Here is a 24,875-nt window from a genome sequence, read left to right as displayed (position 1 = left end):
AAAAAAAAAAAAAAAAAAAAAAAAACACCTTTGTCAACAGGATAAATATCATCATCTAACTCATCTTGCTTACATTCACACCTTTTCCCATTTTAAGAGCATTCCCATATGGTTTTATATGAGATAATGTCAGACCTCTTTATAAAATTTTGTCAATTACTTCCTGTTATGTTTATAATAGCATCAAAAACGCTTTCACTTGCCTCATGAGAAGGCCCCCAAATCTGGCTCCCACTTACCTTTCCACTACCGTCTCCTAAAGCCTCTGGCTCCTCACTCCAACCCCACCGGCCTCCTTTCCAGGCTCTGGGCCTTTGCACTTGGGGTCTCAGCCGCCTGGCATTCCCTTTATTTCTGCTCCCATTTCCTACTTCCTTCTCATAATTTACATCTTGGATCAAATATCATCTCCTCAGAAGTCAAAGTCTTTCTGACCTCCTGAGTGGCCTTCCCAGACTACTTTCTCTGCTGTTTATTTCCTTACTAACTTTTAAAATATTGCCACATGGCCAGTACCTATTACAGTGCCTGGTGCCTAGTATTTGTCTGGTACATCTTTTTGGAAAGAATAAGTGAGTGAACGAATACTCCCAAAACATATTTTTAAAAATTTTACAACCTCTTCTCCATTCTCCAAATAACCAAAGTGAGTCCTCACTAAATTCAGTGATTTACCCAAGTCTACACTAGCAGCAAACGACAGAAATAAGATCTTTCCAACACCACCCTCAGTGCTGTTCTCACTATCCTAAACTAAACCTAAGAAATATCATAACTTGTCCTTAAGAATCATTCTTTGAATTTTTACTGAAGTTTCAACTCTAACCTGATAATTCTAGAATAACTTTATCTCAGTTCTTGAGCCCGGCTAAACCTTTTTTATTATTTATTTATTTATACAACATAAAAAGTCCATTGACCTTTATCTGAGCAGCTGGCTTGTGCTTCAATATCTATCAAATAAATACAAAACAGGGAGTTTAAATAATCATTATGCCTACCAAGTAAATGTTTGTATCTATAAAATAGAAAGTTAGAAGTGATGTTTAAGAAAATGGACTTGGCGTAGTAGATCGAGTTTTAAGTATCTCTCTTCTATCATTCCTAAGTACTTACTGTTGACATAAAAGATAAACCCAATAGAGTGTTATACCAAAAGAATCACTGCAATGTTTACAGATTTTTGCAGTAACCCAAGACATACTTAGCTGGACAAATATCTCATATCTAGATAAATGAAGAAAAAGCAAGTGCATTTAATAGATATTAAGCTTCTATCTGAAGCTTCCACAGGACTGAGAATTAGTCCATGAATTATTTTAATATGCAAACACTGCCTATCGCCTGATTGCTACATTTGCATTGTTCAAATAGATGCAAGCAATTTCGTGAAAGAACAGCACTGCCCATGTTTCCCTCCCTCTTAGTTCTAACATGCCAACATTCTGTAGCTAAGTTGTGAAATAGGTTTAAAACCTCAATAAACCAAAGTGATAAAGACTTAGGGTGGAGAATGGTTTGGGCAACCACACGCACTTACTCCCATTTCAAATGTATCATGTTAACTTGAATTCCTACAGTGACTCTATTAGATATGCTGATATGTCTCTTCTATTATCTTAGTTACTACATAACTTCCAAAGACCTATAAACAGAACTTATGCTGCTCACCATGATGAATACAGCAACTTACCCCTCATTGTGCACTATCCACAGAGCATATAAGACAGTCGGGATTGGTTAAGTACAGCTAAGTTTAGCTTCCCGGCCCACAGCACTGCAGTCATGGGTAAAAGTACCCCATCATAATACAGTGATATTCCTACTTACAAAAATAATGACCATGCCAGCCTTCCCCAGAATGAACCTTCTGACTCTCCCCAAGAAAGAGGTGTCTGGTTCCCAGGGACTGACTAAAATGGCCATGGGTCAGTCATTTCTTCAATCATTTATCTTATTGCCAAAATCACCATGATAGAACTGTGAAATATTCCTCACACTTTTTGCTGAACCAAATTTAAGGAGAAGTATCTATCATTTTTATCAAGGCATTTTAGTGAAAGGAGCACAAAGGTCAGATTTCCACAGACCTACGGATAAAAATATTGCCTCCAAAATCAAGTTAGATAACTTGATGCCCAGTTGCCACATAGCTAGCTACACATGCAAATTCCCTTGACCAGTTCCCCACCACAGGCCTCCTGAAGAAACACAAATGGTGATAAACACAAAATGATTAGCAAGAATGACTAAAACACTCACACCCACACACACACACACACACACACACACACCCTACAAAAATCAAGATGACTAGAAAATGTTCTCTATATTTTTATTAACCAGTCAAGTTTCAGGAGCTGTTTTCATAATCAGTGCGTGAAGTTACTGGAACTCAGATCTGCTAATAGCAGGTCAATACTCTACCCATACTGCTCTAGGGGCCTCCATCTCTTCATCTCTATAATGAGGGGGCTAGGCGACATGATTGCTCCAAACTCTAATTACCTAAAGGGCATTTATATTTTAGGAGACTAATATTAGGGATTTTCCACAGCCATGGACTATTGGAAAGGACATTTCTTTCAAGACAAAAAAAAAATTACTGTTAATTGAAATACACACACGATTTCTTCCCAACAGTAAATAATACCAAGCTCCAGTGTAGTAATTTGGGGTCAAAAGGCAACTCCTTAATAGAATGCTGGATGCAGCAAGGTTTAAGCAATAAATTTTATGGAACTTGGTCATGCTCTCCATCTCAGAGCCCTTTATGATAACACTCAAGTCAATCTATCTGGTTGAGTTAATAATTAGTTTAAATCTGTTACAAGTTAATGAGGCACAGACAAGTAATTCCTAGTACATGATGATACAGCAAATTTGTGACACAAATCACAGATAATATTTTGCACTATATTACACTCTTCTTTATTTCCTACTCTGATAAAGTAACAAAAAGTCATTTAAGAATAAACAGAACCCTCAAAAAAGACCTACATATATAAGCTAAATTAAAAGGGAAGGGAAGCCTTCTCCTTGGAATCACATAGGTTTTGGGGAAGACCTCTCAAAGGTTGACAGACCCAAGCCACCTCTATATTTTGAGGCTCCTCATGTACTGCAAAAATTTAAAAATACCAAAGTCTGTAGCTTAATTAAACGTTTCCGAACAACACCAAAATATAACTATGCTATAGTTTTGGAATGCACAGTGTATGTTATTTCCTAGCATATTATAAACAATGTGAGATGAACAATGAGATAAAAAATTCAAATGGGCATTGTATTTCAAGCTCATTAGAAGAGATTATAAACATGCAACCCAGAGATGACTGATCTTCCAGCTCATATTCCCAGTATCCTCTCCCCTGGGTAAGACACTGAAGTTTACCTACAGATTTGTTACGTGGACAGAGTCACACAATAGCAATGACACAAAAAAAGCAAAAATATGTGACACTAAACATTACAAACACTTAGATACTCATGTATTTGTAGCTACTCAAAAATCATCCCCTACCTCAAATGCAAATGGATTATAATTAGGCAAAAGCTGGCCACCCAGACATCAAAACAGAGTAGGGTTGAACATGAGTTAATATTCATGTGTTTTGCTAATGAAAGAGACCACAGTAGATGAAAAGAGAGTGGACATTTCAAAGAAAGAGAAGCTCTGACCTCTGTGGCAACCTCCAACATATCAGGTGCTGAGGAAGAGCACAGTGGCTGTCAGTGGTTCTCAGCCTGTGTGCACACAGTAGTCCTCCCTCGCCCACAGGAATCTCTTTCCAGGACTACCCAGCAGAGGTCCAAACCATAGATAGCACCAAACTTTATACATACTATGTTTTTTTCCTATAAATACATATTTAGGATAAAGTTTAATTCATATATCAGGCACATGAAGAGATTAACAAAAATTAATAATAAAATAGAGTAATGAAAATAATATACTATAAAAAAAGATATTTAAAATTTAGAAATTGTTATTTCTAAAATTTTCCATATCATATTTTCAGACCAAGGTAGACTTTGTTGTTAGAAAACAAGACCACAGTGAAGAGGGTAAGACCCTCCCTAACCCAGATCAATTACTCTTTGAGGTGTCAACAAAGGCTACAGATGCTTGGATTGTGAAGCCAGGACTGAGAGCCACATGAGGCAGGGAGGTAGGGATCAGGGAAAGAAAAAGCTAAGGCAGAAGAGCTCTAGTAATGAGAATTTAGGTGAATGCCTAGAGACAGAGCAGGTGCATTCTAGAACAGATGTGGTGTGGAACTAGGGTGAGGAGAAATCCAAGTCTAGGTTCACTTTTTGCTCATTGAGAATAGACAGGAAAAGCTCTTTATAGAAGAAAGAACTTTCCAAAGATTGAGGTTCTGGCAAGCTAAGTTCAGACAATATTTTCCACATTAGACTGAAGGGTACCTCCATTCCTTTACCCTGTAGGCATGTACTTAAACATTTTTAACCAAGGCCCTCTTTGATCATATGGTAGAGAACAGGTCACAGGGCTGGGGATGTGGCTCAAGCGGTAGCGCGCTCACCTGGCATGCGTGCGGCCCGGGGTTCGATCCTCAGCACCACATACAAACAAAGATGTTGTGTCCGCCAAATACTAAAAAATAAATACTAAAAAATTCTCTCTCTCTCTCCCTCTCTCTCCTTCTCTCTCCCTCTCTCTTTAAAAAAAAAAAAGAGAGAGAGAGAGAACAGGTCACAGCTCTGTTCAAAGCTTTCTAAGGGCCTCCCTCCTCATTCAGAGAAAATCCAAAGTCCTTATTGTGCATGACCTGCAAACACCTCCTGGTTGGTCCCTCAAAATGCTGTCCCAGACAAGCAGCAGCAGTGTTACCACCTAAAACCTGTTCAAAATGCAAATTTTCAGCTCCATCTCTGCTCTACTAAAGCAGACTCTATGTTTTAAGGAGATCCATGTGACTTAAATGCACATTAAAATGTTGGAAAACACTGACCCGTAGGATGGGATCTACTTCTCCAACTCACCTGCACTACCTCTGTGGACCACCTCTACCACACCCTTGCTCCCTCAGCACTACTGGTGTTTTGCCATTCTCGAACATACCAATGTCTCTCCTGTCCAGTGCCTTCGTTCCCTCTGCTAGACTGTGCTTCCTCCAGCTGTCTATGAGGTTCCTTTCTTTCCCCACCTTCTTTAGATCTTTGCTCACACCACCTTCCCTATGAAGACTTCTTTAGCCATCCTGTTTACAACTGAATTTTTTCCTAGATATTTCCTCTCTCCTGCTTTTTTGTTTTATTTTCTTCTTTCCTATTTCCTATGCACAGCACTTACCACCATCTGACACACTTTTGTTCTCTCTACATTTGGTTAGTAGCAGTCTCCCTATGCTAGAACACAAAATATGGTCAATTATTTGTATCTCCTTTTATCTAGAGATGAAATCTATATCTCTACTTCTTAAAGGTTGGCTTAGTCCTGTGACTCATTTTGACCTATAAGATGTTTGCAAATAAAACACAAGCAGAATCTGAAAAGGACTTTCACATGGAGGCTGCTTCTGTCTGGCTCCAAGGATACCTTCTTCAGTATGGGAAGAAGCCTCAGCTAGCCTGCTGGATGAGACATGTGGCCAAGTAACCCAACACTCCCAAGTTAGCAGACAATACCAACCACCAGGCATGTGAGTGAAGCCCTGCTATACCAGCCAGGCCCTGATTGGACCCATCAGTTGATGGAGAACCTTCCAGTTAACTCAAAGCCTCGTTAGCAATAATGACTGTGGTAACAAACCAATGAGTTCTGGATGATGTACTCTGAAGCAAGCTGATAAACTCCTTCTGTGAGTATACAAATTCCTAGAATGTAGGGAGTACTGTGCACTGCTTAGTCAAGTGCCCAGTATGGTAGGAGTATCCTAAATATTTTCAAGAAATATTGAAGGACAGACAGATTGCAAAGGAGATTTACAAGTGAAAAAAATGAACAAATGCCAGAGATGATCTTCACAGCTGGGAGTCTAGAAAGTGGCTGAGCGCCACTATAATCTTTGCCTTTTTCAGAATTAGGTTGAACAAAATAAGATTTTGACAACTTTGATAAAAGGGTATTTTAGAAAAAAAAAAATCCTCACATCCACATGCAGTATATCAATTTTTTTTCAAAATAGTCCTACTTTCATGGTGCTTAATTTGCCCAAGACTGCACAATATTGGAATATTTTTCACATTATGAAGCACTTACTCCCTCCATTTTAAGTTCTTCCAGTTTTAAGCAGATCACAAATCGGGGAACCAAATCACTGCATGGTGCTTTGATTCTGTGTTGCCAAAGAAGAAATATCTGCTACTTTGGATTAATTTCAACAGCTGGAGAATCAGGCCATCATATTTTACATCTCAGATGTTCCCTACTGTGTCCACATCACATAAATCAGTGAGTGCAAGATATCCACATGTTGAAAGGCCAGTTCTCTAACAGCTGAAGCACAATGTCCCCTGGAAAGAGGCGGCAAATTTAAGCAGATTCTGCAGCAGTGGGTGTCATATTTCTGAAAGAACAATGTGGCCCTCAGAAAAAGCAAAAGCAAGTACTTTTGGCAAGCAGAAAGACAATTCTCCGTTAAAAAACTTTTTTTTTTTTTTTTAAGACAAGATCTCACTATGTTTCCCAGACTGACCTCGAATTTCTAGACTCTAGCAATACTCTTGTCTCAATGTCCCAAGTAGCTGGGACTACAGGAACAATCCTCTGAAATGCAATATTTATCAATTATTTTCATTTGGTGAGGAAAACATAAAAAGGCAAACTACAATACAATAAGTTTCTGTCTTCTTGGAAAAGAAAAAAAATTTTGAATTTTCTAAACAGGCTCACTAGTCACCAATCTGAACTCACAGAATAAATCTCATCCACAGAATTGGCAAGATCAAGATCGATATGCAACATGAGGATAGGGAAGCAACTTAGAGGACAATTAAGCCCTAAGACCTTCAGGGTTTCCTTCAGGAAATGCAAATCTCCTTTAAGTAACAGAATCACACCTATATATATATATTTGTAAAGACCTGCTATCTGGCTTCTGGTTTTCATTTGTTTGTTTGTTTGATTTTGGGGTGTTGGCACATACAATAACCAATTGAAAAATGAGAAAAATGTAAACTGGAGATCACTGAGGTCTGCCTATTTTATCATTTAGAAGCAAAAGAGAAAACTAGTGAGATTAAACTTCTGTATTAGGATGGACACGGTTCACTACAGTAACAAATGACCCCATGAAACTCATCAACTTAAAATGAGAAAGTTCTGGTTCATCTTATGCATCCACTAAGCATTGGCTGGACATGCTGCACATCAGATCCCTCAAGGACCCAGACAATTGGAACATCTACCACCTGGAGTTCTGTCAATCATCCCAGCAGATGTTGATCATCATGAGTCCTTTATTGACCATTAAGAAAGTGACCTGTGTCCCCACTGCTCACTTTCCACTGGCCAACTGAAGTCACGTTGCCATGTTTAACACCAAAGATAGGGAAACCTGGATTTATCCCATGGCCAGGAGAAATAGAAATATTCGATGTGGATAGTACTAACAACTACTGTGGTCTCTCTGCCTCTTCTCCTCAGAGCTATGCATATGTTTCAGAATATGTTTTTAAGGGCATTTTAACTGCAGAGCACTCAGTTCTGGGTGCCATCTGGAACAAAGATGAAGCAGACAGAAGTCCTGTCTTTAAGGGAATGGCTCTCTGACAGAGAAGATAAAACAGATGATGCATGAGTAGGCAGAAAGATGATGGAAGAGATAGATGATAGAGATAGATAGATAGATAGAAAGAAAGAATGCACAGTGAAAACGTCAAATTCCAATAAAAAGAAGCATACAGTGAAAAGTTTAAACAGTGAAAGTTTAAACAGTGGAAGTTTTAGCCACAGAGTTTCTTTGAGGAAGCTGAGAAGGGCTTTGTAGATCGAGCAATATTAACATGAGGATGTCCATACAGTGAGAATGACATGAGGGGAGGCAGAAACGCAGAATGTGGCAGAAAATGTGCAAAGAATGGCAAAATGGTTACAATGAGTGATGCTCAGAAAATTGAAGAAGGAAGAGTAGAAGAAGAAAACAAATAAGAGGAAGGGGGAAAAAATAAAGTCTCTTTGACTAGAGGAAAAGGAGCAGACTATGGGGGACAAGCTAAGACTTATGCAATAGCCCAAACAAAAAGTGACAAAGGCCTTAGCTGTGGAAACCCAGCACAACTGAAAGGAGGAAACCGTTCTGTTCTCAAGCCATGTATCCCATGACAGAACTTGGCTCTCCCATCTCTCTTTCATCTGACCCAGAAAATAGAACCCATCTTTCCTCCTACCTGCAGAAGTCTGAAGGCCTGGTCATTTGAGGCTTGGATATGATAAAACTAAACAGGTCCTCCGATAGGGAGACCCATCTCAATTGAGAAACTGGCTTCTGGCCATGTCACCCAACCAAGAGAACTTTCCTTCTATGATTAAAGGGAGTTAACTCCCAATGAATATTTGTTCTATTTGTCCTCAGTTTGTTTCCTGTCTCCAAGGATATTTCTGAAGCCACTCCTTAAGGACTAAGCTGCAGGCTTAATTTATGTCTGTTTGTGCTGGAGTCTGCAATCCCTCCTCTCATGCAGATATAACCTCAGTTTGGGCCCTTTGAAAGAGCCAATCCAGGTAGGCCCTGCCATGAGCCTCAAACCACAAGATTTTACTGCTTATTTCCTTTAGGATCCTTAAGGTGCACTGAATCTGCTTATTGTTGCTACTCCTACTGTTTCCACACCAAAAATAAAATCTGCTTGTGATCTGAAAACATTGTTTACAAAACATTGTTCTTTCACAGTGTTTGGGGGATCGGGGGTGCTCTCTGTTGTTCTTCCCACGGCTCCAATAGACACAATCTTCTCTGCCGCCCCCAGAGAGAATCACAGCCAGCAGCATCCATGGGGTTCACTGGGACCCACAGAGAAGTGACCCCAGTCCTAGGATGAGCTGGGGCTTGGATCTTGGCGTGAATGCGGTCACATTGAGAACTCTGATTCTCACACAAAGAATGTTCATGAAAGTCAAAATCAGAAAAAAATGACCTGCTGATGATGCCAAGGTCCTAAAAACACTAAAAGATAAGTGTTACTCTATTTCCCAGGAAGCCTGAGCTTCAGAGTCCACACATGAATGACTCTTCAATCTGAGAGCACTGCTTTTTACCACACCCCTTTATGAAATATAGTAAGCATTAATTAGCTTTCCTTATTGACTGGATTGTAAAACTTTTTGAAATTTTTCTCCAGTGTTCAGGGTTACTTTGCATGTAAGATATATATCTGTAAAATAGTTTAAGATTCAAACAATATTTAATAATTTGGTACTGGGGATTGAAACCAGGAGTGCTTTACCACTGTGCTACATCTCACCACCACAACCCCTTGTTTTTTAAAATTTTGAGACAGGGTCTCACAAAACTGCTGAGGGCCTCACTAAATTGCTGATACTGGCCTTGAACCTATGATCCTCCTGCCTCAGCCTCCAGAGTTATTGGGATTACAGGCATGTGCTGCCACTCCCAGCTAATGATTCCTTTCAATGAGCAAGACATCATGCTACACGCTGCAGAGTACAGAGTAAGTCCCCATAAGAGAAAAACAAAAGAAGGAAAACTTAACTATTCTAAATTCCCTAAGAAAAATTTTGGAAAACTATTATGGGAGTCAATGAATTGAAAAATCAAAGTAATTTTACCTATACCTTTATGTACTTATACTTCCAGAGCAAGATATGGGTAAAGGGGTAATATTTGAGAAGATATAAAATTTCTAGAAGAGCTATGGGTCAGGTGAATACTCCAGGTAGAAAAATTGGCACAAGAGGCTGGGGCTATAGCTCAGTGATAAGAGCATTTGCCTAGCACATGTGAGGCACTGGGTTCAATCCTTAGCACCACATAAAAATAAATAAATTGATTAAAGTTATTATAAAAAAAAAGAAAAAAGAAAGGAAGGAAGGAAGGAAGGAAAGAAAGAAAGAGAGAGAGAGAGAAAAAAACTGGCACAAAACCAGGGTAGCATTGAGCCTAACATCTGGAGGATGAGAGGAAGTTCAGTTTGGCTTTAAGAGACAGAGTAGGAAAGATGATGGGGAAAGCATTTCAGAACAAGAAGGTACAGGACTCTAAAAGCCCGGGGAAGGCTTGTTTTAATGCACTAGGCAATGCTCCTGGTGACTTCTAAATGAAAAAGTGATGTCACCGAAATTAAGCTTTAAGACCGTCCTCTCCAACTTCAAGCTTGACCATTTCTTGCTCGTTAACTAGACTCTACCTAGACCAGCCCCTTCCCTGGGACTCTTGCATTCCCAGTCCCCTCTGTGTGGATCTCATCCCACCCCAGACCACCTTGTGCTTGGGGCTTTGCTAACATTCTGTTATCTACTCAGTACTTCCTCCTCAATGTGTTTCCCTGACCAATCTACCCAAAAGAGTTCCCTAGCTCTTACTTGCTTTTTAGTCTACATATTTTGCTTTCCAACAAACACTTATAATATGAAATTATTTTATTAATTTAATTATCAGCTTATAGCTTGTCCCTTCCCATTCCAAAGTATGTTTCATGTGAACAGACAAATGCAGTAGGATTTTGCTTATTTAAATGGCTGATAAATATTGGGTACTCAATAACTGTTCTTAACAGTTTTATAAAGATGTAATTCATCATACAGTTCTCTCATTTTAAGTATCCTGTTCAATAGTTTCTCATATATTTAGAGTTGTGCAAAGATCACCACAATTTTAGAACATTCCCATCAATCCCCTCCCCCCAAATTTCATACCTATAGTCATCACCACTATGCCCCATTACCCTTCCAAACCTAGACAACCACTAACTAACCTCTATGTCTACAGATTTGCCAATTCTGGACATTTCATATAAATACAATGACTTAATATATGGCTTTTGGTGACTGACTCTTTCACTTAGCACAGCATTTTCAGATTCATCAATACTGTAGCATGTATCAGAACTTTATTTTTATTGTAGAATAATATTCCATTATATGGCTATACCATAATTTATTTATCCATTCTCCAGTTGATATTTATTTCTACTTTTTGACTATTTTGAATAATGCTAACATAAACAAATTTTTCTGTTGAGAAACATTTTCAGAGAATGAATATATATATACACACACATATATGAACAGAATTGTTGGGTCATAGGGCAGCCTTGTGATTAACCTTTCAAAAAACTGCCAAACTCTTTTCCAATGTGCCCATTTTACATTCTCACCAGCAGTGTATGAGGGTTCTGATTTCTCTACATCCTTTCAAACACTTATGATCATCTGTATTATTATTATTGCCTTCCTAGTAAGTGTAAACTAGCATCTCATTGAAACTTAAATTTTCTTGATGAATGATGATGTCGAACATCTTTTTGTGTGCTTATTGGCCATTTGTATATCTTTTTTGCAGAAATGTTAAATCATATCAATTCGCACTCATTTTTAATTGAGCAACTGCTCTTTTCATCATTAAGTATAAGAGCTCTTTGTATATTTTATACAAGTCATCCAGCAGACGTGATTTATAAATATTTGTTCCCACTCTCTGGGTTGCCTTTCCACTTTCTTGATGCTTTCAACAACTATTTTTTAAGAAAATGAGTAGAACAAATCTTTTATCATAAAGAAAACCTGTGACCTGTTCAAAAGTATATGATATATTAGTGATGGGGTGGGACCTAGAGGGGTGACTCAAGTCACTTATTTTCAGCCTTGATTCTCCTTCACTAGTCCCAGGATCATCCACCCAGCCCAGAAGCAATGACATCATCCTGTGATAAGCCAAAGAACACAGCATTTGGTAAATTAGTCCACAAGGACTAACCCAAAAGAAAGATGCCCCACAGTTTACAGAAATAAAGAAAAAAAAACTTTTGCTGGAAGCTAGCCAGTGATAAGTCCTAAGTGACCTACAATTTAGTTTTTTCTTGGGAAACTTTAAAATTGATGATTCTCCCCTCTCTATCTCTCCACCCCAACCCAACACACATACAAACACTTAAATTAAATGCTAACAGAATCGGCCCTGGATGAGTAACTAGTAGTCTTCTAACCTCATACTTACGAATATTTGCTTAGAAAGTTAAAAGGCCCTGGGATTATTTCTACTCCCTGCACTGTATTCAGACTAGTGAACACTACCCAGCTTTATTTTGGTTGAGAAGTTTCAACTAGAGAAAACAAGGCACAAGCCTGGGAACACTGATATGGAGAGGATGGTATATTTTTACAGCTGTAGGAGCCTCTCAGTATAGGAAAATTCCAAACTTCCAGTACTCATTACAAAAATATCAGCCCTTCAGTATACACACACATACACACACATGAATACACAGTTTGTCATATGGGGATAGTGGGAAAGGCATCAAGGAAAGACTGACTTGTAATAAATTTTGGTTTCAATACTGGCATGGTATCCAAAATGCAATTTTCCCAGGAGAGAATTAGCTTCTTAAATAATGCACAGATTATAATAGTAACTTAATACTTCTTTTGTGATGCTAATCCTAAATTAACATAAAGATTAACATACAAATGCAAACAAGATGAATATAATGTTTTACAGGACAATGTTAAAATATTATATATTATAAACAGAACAATCTATAAATAATTTAAAACCTACATTTTAAAATATTGCTATACTCCTATAAAGCAGTAAAGTTTAGGAAATGAATACATAAAGGACATTTTCAGAACATAGTTTCATTTTTGCTATATAAAATATTTGTATAAAAGGCAAAATATGTGACATGTGAATAAATTATAGTCACAAACATCCATTATAATATAGAGATGGAAAATAGGCTATGTGACAACCTACTCTAGAAGTAAACGTAAAGTATGACATGGCATAAACCATTTAAAAATCATCCTTAAATATTAGTTTTGGTTTTACATTCTCTGCTTATGCTGTTTCTTCAGGGCTCAATGCAATCCTCAGTATTTAAGTCAAATAAGGGAAGATACATTTGGGAGTTGAAAGTAATCACCCATGTGTCTGTTTTTATCCCTTAAGTTAGTACAGGACCTGCAGTACAAATAAGAGCACACAGTTATGTGAGGCAGAGATAATACTTACACTTACCCAAAGAGAATTGAAATATGAGGCAAACTTCATGTTTATCTGCCCGGTGAGTATAACAGCACGAATTATTTTGGAATCCTCATCTTATACACCCTGATAACACTTCCAATATCCCAGTCTCAGTTTCTTGACTCCTTCCAACCCACTAGCCCTCACGTCTTCTCTATCTGGCCAGGCCACCTGCATGTCCACGTCTTGGACACATAGGACATCTGCATCATCAAGCAGGACAGCTGTATCTAGTAGTTCACAAAAGCTCCCTGGGAAGGCTCTGATCTTTCCACTTCTGCGACTCTTATCAAACTGGCCCTCTGTTTTAATTTCGAGCCCCAACCCCACCCTGTTCACTGGGTTGGTAGATCCAACTTTGGCTCCACCACCTTCCTCATCACCTACACACTCGTCAATCATTTCAAATCCGGTGCTCCGTAGACAGAAACTGTCAACCCTAGTTTCCCAGACTCTCTTTCTCTAACCCTGGTAAATTCTAACTCCTGATGTGTCCTTTTCTAATCTCAGGCTCATGAGCATTAGCAAGAAAATATCAGAATAAAGCAAGATCACTAAACTGATGGTTCATTTTTTTCACTCATTCATTTACTCAGTTCCTGAGCAATAGCTAAGTACAAGAGGGAAATAACTTCACTGCAATTTGGCGATCATTTATTGTGACTTTTCTTTGATTTTTATAAGAATTTCCTAAAAATGTCCCAAAACAATGATAGGTGGAGCATCCAGGTATTAGTTTCACCCAGCCCCTGCTTCTTTGCAGGTGACCTCCACCTTTTCGGTGACTAATGAGGTCGGGAACATCCTACACACCAGCTCACTTCCTTTCCACCTCAACATGAACCTCTCAGATTCTCCACTTACCCTTCACTCCTCTTTGCCTCACCTGTCAAGCCTCCTGTCCCACATGACCACACCCTACACTGCTGTAGGTGCTGGGGACACAATCAGCAATGAGGCACTGTCCTGAGCTGAAGGAGCTCTCTGGCTCCTGAAAGGGTAGGTGTGTGATTACACTCTCTCTCTCTCTCTCTCTCTCTCTCTCTCTCTCTCTCTCACACACACACACACACACACACACGTACAATTAGGGAGATCATAATTTCTAATTTCTCTTGGACTTGTTTAAAAGTGAAAGGGAACATAAAAAATAACTAAGGGGGGTGAAATGATTTAGTGCAGGTTTAAAAAAATTTTTAAAGCAAGATATAACTGATGTTTGCTAAAGATGTAACATATTTCAGGTGCTATTCCCAAACTACTGTGTATGTATGTGTGTGTTTTACTGGGGATTGAGCCTAGTAGTTGAACCCAGTAGTGATCTACCAGTGAGCTACATCCCCAGACCTTTTTTTTTTGTTTTGAGACTACTATCACTAAACTGCCCAGATTAGCCTTGAATTTACAATCCCTGCCTCAGCTCCCTGAGTACCTGAGATTGTAGGTATATACCACTGCATCTGGCTCTCAAATTTGTTTAAAAAAATTATTTATTTATTTATTTATTTAACTTGTAAATGGAGGCAATACCTTTTTTTATTTATTTTTATGCAGTGCTGGGAATGGAACCCAGTGCCTCACACATGCTATGCAAGCACTCTACCACTGGGCTATAACCCCAGCCCATTCAAATTGCTTATAACTAATCCTTCCAACAATCCTGTACGGAAAGTACTCATATTATCTCATTTCATACATGAAGAAACTTCTACAGTTTCACTTATATTGAGGTGGATGAGTGGTGGAATTCATCTGCCGAGAATTTTTACTTCTTTCCCCATCTAAATTCTCTCCCATCTACCATACATTTCTCTCAGCACTTCTTTCTATCTCAAATAAAACCAAGGCTGATGACATCCTTTATATATAGAATCTGAAGGGGGAAAGTCAGCTATATAGAAACAGAATGGAGCTGGATGCAGTGGAGCATGCCTGTAATCCCAGCAGCTGTAGAAGCTGAGGCAGGAGGATCACAAGTTCAAAGCCAGCCTTAGCAATTTATTGAGGCCCTGTGTAGGAACCAGCATATGGAAGCAACCTAGGTACCCTTCAACAAACGAATGGATAAAGAAGTTGTGGTATATACACACAATGGAATAATACTCCGCCTTAAAGAAGAATGAAATTATATCATTTGCAGGTAAATGGATGGAACTGGAGATTATCATGCTAGCGAAAGAAGCCAATCCCAAAGAACCAAAGGCCAAATATTTTTTTCTGATATGTGGATGTTAATTAACATTGAGGGGGTGGCTAGGGAAGAAGAGAGGCACTTTGGATTAGACAGAGGGAAGTGAAGGGAGAAGGGAGGGTTATGGGGATAGGAATGATAGTAGAATGATTTGAACATTATTACCCTATGTGCACATACAATTACATGACTAGTGTAACTACATAATATACAATCAGAAGAATGAGAAGTTATACTCCATTTATGTATGTGTCAAAATGCATTCTATTGTCATGTATAACTAATTAGAACAAATTTTTTTTAAATTTTTAAAAAAGGGAAAAAAAGAAAAGAAAAATAATTTTTAAAATAAACAATGCTGAACCTGTATTTTTTTGCCTAAAACTGGTCCTACCTTAATTTTACAAATGAGTCCATTTAAGAAAAAATGGAGAAAGTAAGTGAATGCAATCATGTAGGGTGAATACTTCTTGAGACCCAGTATACAGCAGGAGTACAACAGACAGTAATTTATATTCTCTTAAAAATGGTAAACTGGGGCTGGGGTTGTGGCTCAGTGGTAAAGCGCTCACCTCGCATGTGCAAGACCCTGGGTTCAATCCTCAGCACCACACACACACACACACAAAAAAAAAATGAATAAAGGTACTGTGTCCAACTACAACTAAAAAATAAATTTTTAAAAAATGGTGAGCTGTCCTAATTTTACAAATGAGTCCACTATTCTACTGGTCTCAAGGCCAAAACTTTGCCGTTATCTTCGCATTCTCCCTCCTCCTCATCTTCCACTTCTCCTGGGTTATCAAGCCCCACTGAATCCATCTCTACCAGAATGCCCAAATCCTTCTGCTGTCAGTTTCTGTTTTTCTTACCAATAACCTTGAAAGACACAATAGCCTCTCTGCCTCCATGAGTTCATTATGTATAAATGCCACCAGTGGACATGGCCTCCAGACATAAATGAACATGCTGCTCAGAGCTCCATAATGTTTGTGTTACTGAAGGATGGTCATGGGTAAAAATGTCCTACCCCCTTGAGAGCAGAGAATGTCTCACGGTATAGTACGCTACCTACTGGACTCTCAGGTGTACTGAATCAACAGGTTGTTGCCAATCCTCCTCGTGAGTCTTCAATGTAACTTCTTATCCTCTCTGGTAATGTTGAAACTCCCTGCAGATGCATTTATAGGCTTATATAATCTGATCTGTAGTGGGGTCATTTTTTGACTCACATCTGGTTTCCCTTATTCTAATAACAGCATTTCATTTTCCTTTAGGGAACTGTCCCTCCCCAAATGTTGGACTGCCTACCAAAGGTCAACATCTCTCTCACTTCAAGGCTGGACATGTGACCCGAGCTGACCCACCCAAGTACTGCTACCCCTCTGGACAAAGAGACTGGTCCAAGTGTGGGAACATGACCTCATTCAGTGGTCAGAACCAATCAGAGTCTTGGTTGGGGGTTAATTTCAACACTGGATATAAGAGGTGCTTCGTGGGGAGCACCTGTCTGAGAATAAAGCTAACACAGGAAAACAGAGAAATAGTGGACATAAGCGTTCTCTATAGCTTTTCAGCTAGAAAGGCACCCAATTACTCTTTTACAAATCATATATCTAGATGTTTCAGAATTGAGAATTCTTCAGATGAGATAAGTACAACAGAGAGCATCCTGGAGTACGTTATGTACGCCTTTACCTGGATTAAGGCCAACATCCCTGTAGTGAAACTCCTTAATATTTCTGCAGCAAAACAAAATAATACCATAATTAACGTCAGTTTAGGGCAGAAGAGGCTTTGCCATGAGGAATGTGCAGATCAGGTTAAGGTCTGGTTCACCTTCTGCTTTCAGAACTGCACACAAATTCCCTGTGTCTGCATCTGCTTTTTAGTTTTGTTTAAGCAATATGAGTTGGGTTCTCGGTGTTTCCACCTAAGTGTCTCATTATATCCCTCATGGGCCTATTCGCATTCCAGTTTTATTTCCCACTACTCTTCTATACACAGTGGACTCAAATTCAAATCTTGCAACCTCTACGTCATACAGGCTTCATAAACACCAGGCCTGTCCAACCAGGACATAAGAAGCCTTAGCTGTTGACTTTCTGGTCAGCTGCTCCAGCCCTACATGTCTCCATGTCTCTTGGGCAGAAAATGAAGTCACCACCATCCTGTTATGGGAGAAATCAGTCTCAACACTGACTCCTCTCCCTTTCAGCCTCATTAAATCCCCAGGGCCAATCACAAGAATCTGGAAAATCACAAACTGCTCAAATCTAGAAATCCCCATTAACCACAGCATGCTCTTATTTTCCTTAGGGCAGTTTTTGCATCTTCTTGGTGTCCTTTTTAGATTATATAATGGTCTCTATGCCTTCCTTTGGATAATATTGTTTGGACACAATATTTATAGCAACCCTATAAGTTGAAAGGAATAGGCGTAAAGTTCCCTTATTCAAAAAAATAAAGAACTGGGCTGGAGTTGTGGCTCAGCGGTAGAGCGCTTGCCTAGCACGTGCAAGGCCCTGGGTTCGGTCCTTAGCACATATAAAAAATACATAAACAAAATAAAGGTATTGTGTACAACTAAAAAATAAATATAGAAAGAAAGAAAGAAAGAACGAACCAACCAAGGGTCAGGTTGGTTAATCAAAGGAAATACTCCGGAGTTTCACTCAAACCCAACTTCTGCTCTTCTTTTCTTTCTTGTTTCTTCTTCTTTTTTAATTAGTACATATTAATATACCAAATAATGGGTTTCATTGTATCATATTCATACATGCATATAATATATCTTGATCAAATCTACCCCCACCCTTATACTCACTCCCCTGCCTCCTTCTGGTCTCATTTTCCTCCCAGAATTAACTCACACTGAAGAGTTTATTGGCATTAATTGTTGGTGCCCTTAGAGGTGGAGATTTGACTTGTAGAAAGTAGAGAGAATATCACATAAGTAATTTCACTCTAAAGTATGTATGAATTTTATTTTTATAAAAATAAAAACTGATGACTGGGGTTGTGGCTCAGTGGTAGAGCACTTGCCTAGCACAGGTAAGGCATTGGGTTTGATTCAACACCACATTAAAAAATACATAAATAAAATAAAAAACTGACGGACATATATATCTATATACATGTATAATTGCATATGTATGTATTATTTTCTAGCATGCATAAATGTCTATAAGCATGTTTACCATTCAGGAAGTCAAAGGTGGCTTCTTTGTCACTAATCCAATCTGAATTAACTGAAGCCACCACCATCCTGTTATGGGAGAAATCAGTCTCAACACTGACTCCTCTCCCTTTCAGCCTCAATAAATCCCCAGGGCCAATCACAAGAATCTGGAAATACAGTCTCAAGTCATAGCAATGCCTGGAGATCCTTCAGCCTTGGGGAAAACCCAGACACTGCTTCACATAACTTGAACCAACACCACAAATACTCCTCCCTGCCCAGGGGACATTTCTGGGTCAGGACTCCCTCTCTCAGCCAAAGAGTCAGAGAGCACTGGATATTTTCCCAGCATACTACCCTGCTTCTCTGGCTGACCTTTCAGGTTAAGACTTCTGGATATAAGCCCATGAAAGATAGTAAGAAGGCAAATTCAGCTGCTTTGGGACTCACCCAAAAAAAATAAATAAATAAATAGTTTTTCATTTCAAATATACACTGAAAATCCCCATTTCTTGTCTATGAAGTTAATGCTGCAGACGCAGACCCATCAACATCAGGCTGTGCACCCCAAATTGCTTTTTCCAGTCCATATTCCCCTGTTCTCCTGTTTACCTTATCACAAGAAATAAGCATGAGAAATAAGCACGTGAGAGTGGCTGGCAGAGGTCAGGGCTGAGGCTCTTGGGTGTGAAGAGCTGCTGTGTACAAAGCCAAACGTTTCACACAGGGATCAACCTGGGACTACAACATCAATTTACTCTTCTGTTATAAAATGCCTAAGAACTGGAGGATCTGGGGGATCACAGCCCATTCCCATACAGCCCAACAGACTAGCCATGTCCTCTATTTCCAATGCCATCCATAAGCACCCAGAACTCAATCCCTACCATATATCTGCATTTCAAGCATCCCATTACTCAAAGGTCAAAATTAATCTGCAGAGTGGGAGGCCTTCAGGACATCAATGAACCAGCTTCTTCCTGTTATAGTATCTCTTCCTACTTAGTTGGAAAACTATTCTTCTGATTTTACTTGTACAAGCTGTAGTCTAAGAATTTAAAAGAATATAAATTCAAATATGATTTAACATAATAAGCTTAGGCAAGATACTCTATAAAATAATCATTCTTCAGATATTTTCTTTCCCTTTCTCCCATCTCCAGCAAGTTTATGTTATAATACCTAATAAAGCTACAACAAGAATCAGTGAGAGAAGGGTGACACTGCCATGGGAAATCATCCATAATTGTTTAGAATCAAACATACAACTATTTAGCTATTTAAAATTGTTAGTTGAATTAGAAAATCATTTTCCATGTCTACAAAGCCCGTCTAACTAGGCCATCAAAAATGTATTTCCCTAATCTTTACATTTTGCATATTCCATTTTTAAAATGTCTTCCTTTCTCAGCATCTCAATAAAGTTTGGATCTCACTTAGTTCAACCTTTCTCCTCTGATTCAGATTCAACAAACCTTTTACTGCAAGCCTAACTATGTGCTGAGCAATGCATAGTTAACTCACTCTGTTATCTAGAGATTTATCATTTTACAGATGAAGGAACAGGGGCTCCATTAAGTTCAGTGACTTTCCCGCTTTTGCAGCCTGAGAAGTGGCCTTTGCAATTTCGAAGTCCACAGGCTGTCCATGGGGACTCCAGGTAAAATATTTCCTCAGTATGGCATGCATCTAATTTTATCCCTCTGGAATCTTGTTCAAGATAAATTGTATGGTTTGGGGAGGGGGTTTTTGCCCCTCGTAATCTGAGGCTTGGAATCAAGGATTATAGGCAACTCATAGAAGGATAAACACAGCTATTGCACATTGCAAACCATCTGTTCAAAAGGGATCTTCTTCCCAGACTCCAATAACCAGAAATTAATGCCTCTTTGTAGATTTAGTCCAAACTAAGGTCTACAATTAACAATATGTCCAGTCGTATTCCTTTATGTCATTTAAACTCTGTAACAAGTAGACTGTTAGTTCAAAGGGTCAGAGCACACAAATTAGTGAAAAGGACAAAGGCCTCTTCCTCCTCCCCCAACAGGCCAAGAAGCATGCACACCTCCTACCCTCAGCCACCCTGGTGGTACTAGATACTAAAGGGACTTGTAGTCAGAGATGGTGCTCCTAGGGAAGAAAGGCAAAGCATTCTATAGCTGATGTTAATATCAAGCAAACATGATATATGCTGACATAATAGCAGCAACTAAAAATGATTATGGCTGGGTATCACTTCAGAATTTCAAGGTATAACCATTAACAAAATATAAACATTTTTGTAAAACCTACCAAAACATAATGCTATCTCCATAACCAGAGGCAGGAAAACCCTCATTATTGTTCCATTCTAGAAGACAAGCGAGTCCTTTTAGCTTGTTTGTTTGATTGCTTCTAGTATCACTCTGCACATCCTATCTTTTCTAAACAGAAGAGGCATAGCTATTCTTTTCTGTAGACATCTCCAGGCCAGAAATTTTACCTCTTATTACTTTTAAATGCTAAGATGTTACAGAAACCATTACATTGATATTCTGAGTGTACCTTTACTATGGTGAAAATTACTCACCTTACTCACCTCCCTATCTTACTGAAGATATCACAAATACTACCAGTACAGTAGATGATTTCAGAAATAGTAACAGGTTCTAGTTTCAATCTGCAACACAGGAGAAGAGACCCCCCCAAGCCCAACTGGGTAAAAATAGAACATTTCAGAGACATTTGTAAATTGGTTACTGCCCTCAGCTGAACTACAGCTGGTTTATTGATGAAAAGAAAGAATAACAAAAGGATGTGTAAAGTGTTAAAAGGTCAGTGCAGTAAAGGATGAATAAGAAATACAGTTGGCCCTTACAATGCAATGATATTGCATGTGTGAACTCAATTTACCACCCCAAAGACTTAGCATAGGCATATGCTCCTTTGATCTACAGAGGAAAGGGTTTATACTGTAGAATAGCTGATCTTTTTACACTGGTTATGGCATCAATTCAAGGGGTCCTGTGTAACCTCTGTAAGCTATAAATTTCCTCAATGAGGTTGTAAAAAACACATTAAATAGTACTTGGTGTTATTTATATGTAAACTTTCTTAGTATTACTTTTTAAAAGAAAAAGCCAAGTAAGGTTGGAGAACACTGCAATGTTTGCTTGTTCAAAAGTGGTTTGGGTAGCAATTTCTGCCCCCCTCCCCATTGATTCTACAACATCTAAGTTCTGCTCTGTGAATTTAGAAAGATACCAATGTCTCTGCCATTGTAAGGTATGAGCCTTCTTAGCATCAACAAATCCAGGTTTATTTGAACTTAATATCTGTGAATTATGACTGGGTATTTGCTTCCAGTTTATTGAGCCACTAAATTAGAATACAGGGAAATTGAAATATTACTTTTCTCTCCCTATCTGGAAGATCCTAAAAGGCAGGATCCATGAGAGATGGTCCTGAGCCAGAATTCTAGGTTTTGCCACTCTCTAGCTGGGTGATCCTGTGGCATCAACTTCCCATGAGTCTTGGTTTCCTCATCTGCTGTATAAAAAGTAATATTCAAAACAATTTAAAATTTTAAAAAAGAAGAAACTGTGTGTTCAAGAACTTATCCTACTAAATATGGTTGGTATATGGGAGATGCTCATGGTTGGCTGAACAGGAGACATCTCTTAAAAGATTAACAGGCCTTCTGCCCTTTAGTGTTGGTCCTCTCTGTGGCCATCCTGGGTATATGCAGTGCTCAACTTTAAGCTTTGGTAAAAAGACTTGAACAGACTCTGTATTTTCTTCCATAGAAAATGATGCCAGTAGAATCCTAACAAGTCATTAGAAAACAACTCTTCTGCAGATGACAGGAACCCAGGCAATAAAACCTGACTAGCTTCCCTTACTTCCTTGGGATAAGGAAGAGGTGAGGAGAACCCAAACCGTGCCGCTTGCCCAGGTCTTAGTCCTGGGCAGAACTGACTTCTCTGGAATATGTCCTCCCACTAAGAGGGCAAAGAGCAAGACCTTGAGCTCCTGCTCCTCTGACTGAACGCATCTCTTTCTAATCACAAACTCAAGAGGCCAGGCAGCAGGGGATTAGGGCGGGTGGGGACAAAGGTGTCCTGCTGCTCTGGACTTGGAGAGCTATAACATCAGACACCATCTAAGGCTGTCTTGCTCCAGCTACACCAAATGGCACTTTCCTCTCCCTTCACCCTAGCAGAGCGTGTCAGGTTGTGTACACCCCAAGCAGTCCCAAAAGCGCGCCTGCCGGAAGCGCGCCCCCACCACACACACATTTACTCTCTTCCCAGGCCGACGGAGGTTCCTCTAAGCCCAGCTAGGGCCCCCTCCTCCGGTCAGCTACAGAGAAGCTTTTGGGAGAGAAGGAAACCATAAGGGGCCACTCACAGAGCCCTCTAAATCACTATTTCTCTCCGGACATGGGGGAAGGGAACGAGAAAGCCAAAACCATTTTTGCCCCGGAATACCTCCAAATCTGTTACGCTGTCAACATCCCATAACATCCAATTTATTGACATGTCCTCGAATGGCAACTCCGCCAAAAGCCGGTGAGCAGACCCCATAAAAAACGTGCGCTCCTGCAGGCCACCCAACTCTGACCCCACTGAGCCGCCACCGGGCATGACACGTTCCACCCTGGAAAAGATACCCCATTTTCCCTCGGCAGAACCCGGTCAGCGATATTCTGAAGTTTCCCGTCTCCCGCTCCAATCCCCAGATCCCGATCAAGGCTAGGAAGCCACAGGATCTTCCCCAAAGCTGCACTTACATCGGGTCCCGCCCCCCATTCCCTCCCCCTTCTTCTCTCCTCTACTCCAGGCTCCGGTCCCCGCGCTCCAGCTTCTCCAGCGCCCAGAGGTTCTCTTGCCCAAGGAGAGGAAACTTCTTTCTGAGCTAAATTCAGGTCAGAACAGGAAAGGGTTTTTCTTCTCCGCCAGCACCAAGGATGCGTTCACCCCTTACCCCCCAGAAGAGCTCATTCGCCCCTCCTTACGGCCACCCGCTGAGACCTTTCCTCCAGCTACTAGTGCTCCTAGACCTCCCAGGTCAAAAGGTCTGGTAGAGTCACCACGGGGACACTATAGATCTTTCCGGAGACCCTACCAGTCCCGCGTAGATTTCAAAACCCAAGTAAACAAAACAAAATTTCCGGCAACTTTGGTGTACGTGGGTATCTTGTGTGAGGGGGAGAGAGAGCGCGCGAGAGCCAGACAGCGTAGCGCAAGAGTTAGGGCAAGCGGCAAGAGCACATCTGGAAGAGGGGGAGGGGGATTGGAAGCGGAGGGGACGAGTAGCCCCCAAGAGCTTCCAGGCGGAGGGTCCGGCCCCCCCGACGTTAGTTACCTGTCCTATGTTGATGAATCCGTATTTGCTGGCTATGCGGTTGGCCTCCGGAAAGCCGCCGGCGATTTTGACTGCCCAGTGGTTGGTGTAGACGCGCGTCCGGCACACGGGGAGTAGGCAGCCCCCGAGCAGCGCCAGCACGCACAGCAGGTCCAGCCGTCCTGGGCAGCAGCAGCGGCCCCCCCAGCCCATGGTCCCTTCGCCTCGCGGCTCCCTTTACTGGCTCGCTCGCTCGCAAGATCGCTGGCTCTGCGCACTAAGCGGCGCGCACAACTAACTTCTCCGGCCTGGGCCGCCCAGGCGCGCAACCTCCGGAGATCGGCAGGAGGCGGCAAGCCCCAGCAGGAGCAGAGCAGTTAGCCTCGCGCCGGCTCCTAGACCATCCCTGGGGCTGCAAGGACCAGTGCTCCCCGCTCTCCGACCGGCGGGGCGGTCAGCGAGAGATCCCCGGCTCCGGAGCAAAAGGCGGCGAAGTGGAGCTGGCGCCCTCAGCAGTTGTGTCTCGCCGGCTCGGCTCCTAGACTCCCAGACTAGCTTTAGCTCCTCTCTGGGCCCCAGAGAGCGGCTGAGACGACCAGCCAGGGCGGTGCAGGCAGCGACCGGGCGCCCCCTTTGCTGGCCCAGGCTCCGAGCGCTTCCCTGCTTCCTGCGCTCTCTCTGGCTCCGAGCTGCGCGCGGGGACTGTGAGTGGCAATGGCAGCAGCGCCTGCTCTGCATAAATGACTCCCCCGCCCCCTATCACCCCTCCTTTCCCACCGCGCTCTCCTCCTCTCGCTCCTCCGCCCTCCCCAACGCGGCCGCAGCCAGGCACCAACCAGGTCCTAGTGCCTCCGGCTTATCCCAGCCGTAATCCTCCAGGGTCCCGGGCAGCAAAAGGCGAGTCTTTCCAAAGGGCTGGGAGGAAAACTCCAGGATCGCGGTTTTACTTCCTTTTCTCTCCTCCTGGCTGGATTTGTATTAATTTAGCACTACTTCCCGAAAG

The 24,875-nt window shown here is 40.9% G+C and overlaps 1 protein-coding gene across 3 annotated transcripts in view; it reads right to left on the bottom strand.

The window, feature by feature from the left end:
• The window catches only part of Pcsk5 (proprotein convertase subtilisin/kexin type 5), a 448,718-nt gene extending 424,121 nt beyond the window's left edge, over nt 1–24,597 (bottom strand). For 2 of the 3 annotated variants that reach the window (XM_015492940.2, XM_048806923.1), the window contains exon 1: nt 23,894–24,597. In XM_015492940.2, the coding sequence (XP_015348426.1) occupies nt 23,894–24,085 (192 nt within the window). In that variant the 5' untranslated portion in view covers nt 24,086–24,597. The remainder of the gene's footprint in view (nt 1–23,893) is intronic. The other variant, XM_015492941.2, reaches the window with a different exon arrangement.
• Nucleotides 24,598–24,875: the final 278 nt, after the last annotated feature.

This window comes from Marmota marmota, unplaced genomic scaffold, assembly GCF_001458135.2.
Source record: "Marmota marmota marmota unplaced genomic scaffold, marMar, whole genome shotgun sequence".
Classification (NCBI taxonomy): domain Eukaryota; kingdom Metazoa; phylum Chordata; class Mammalia; order Rodentia; family Sciuridae; genus Marmota; species Marmota marmota.
The sequence above is the reverse complement of the archived record's forward strand: the minus strand, read 5'-3'. Positions and strand labels throughout refer to the sequence as shown.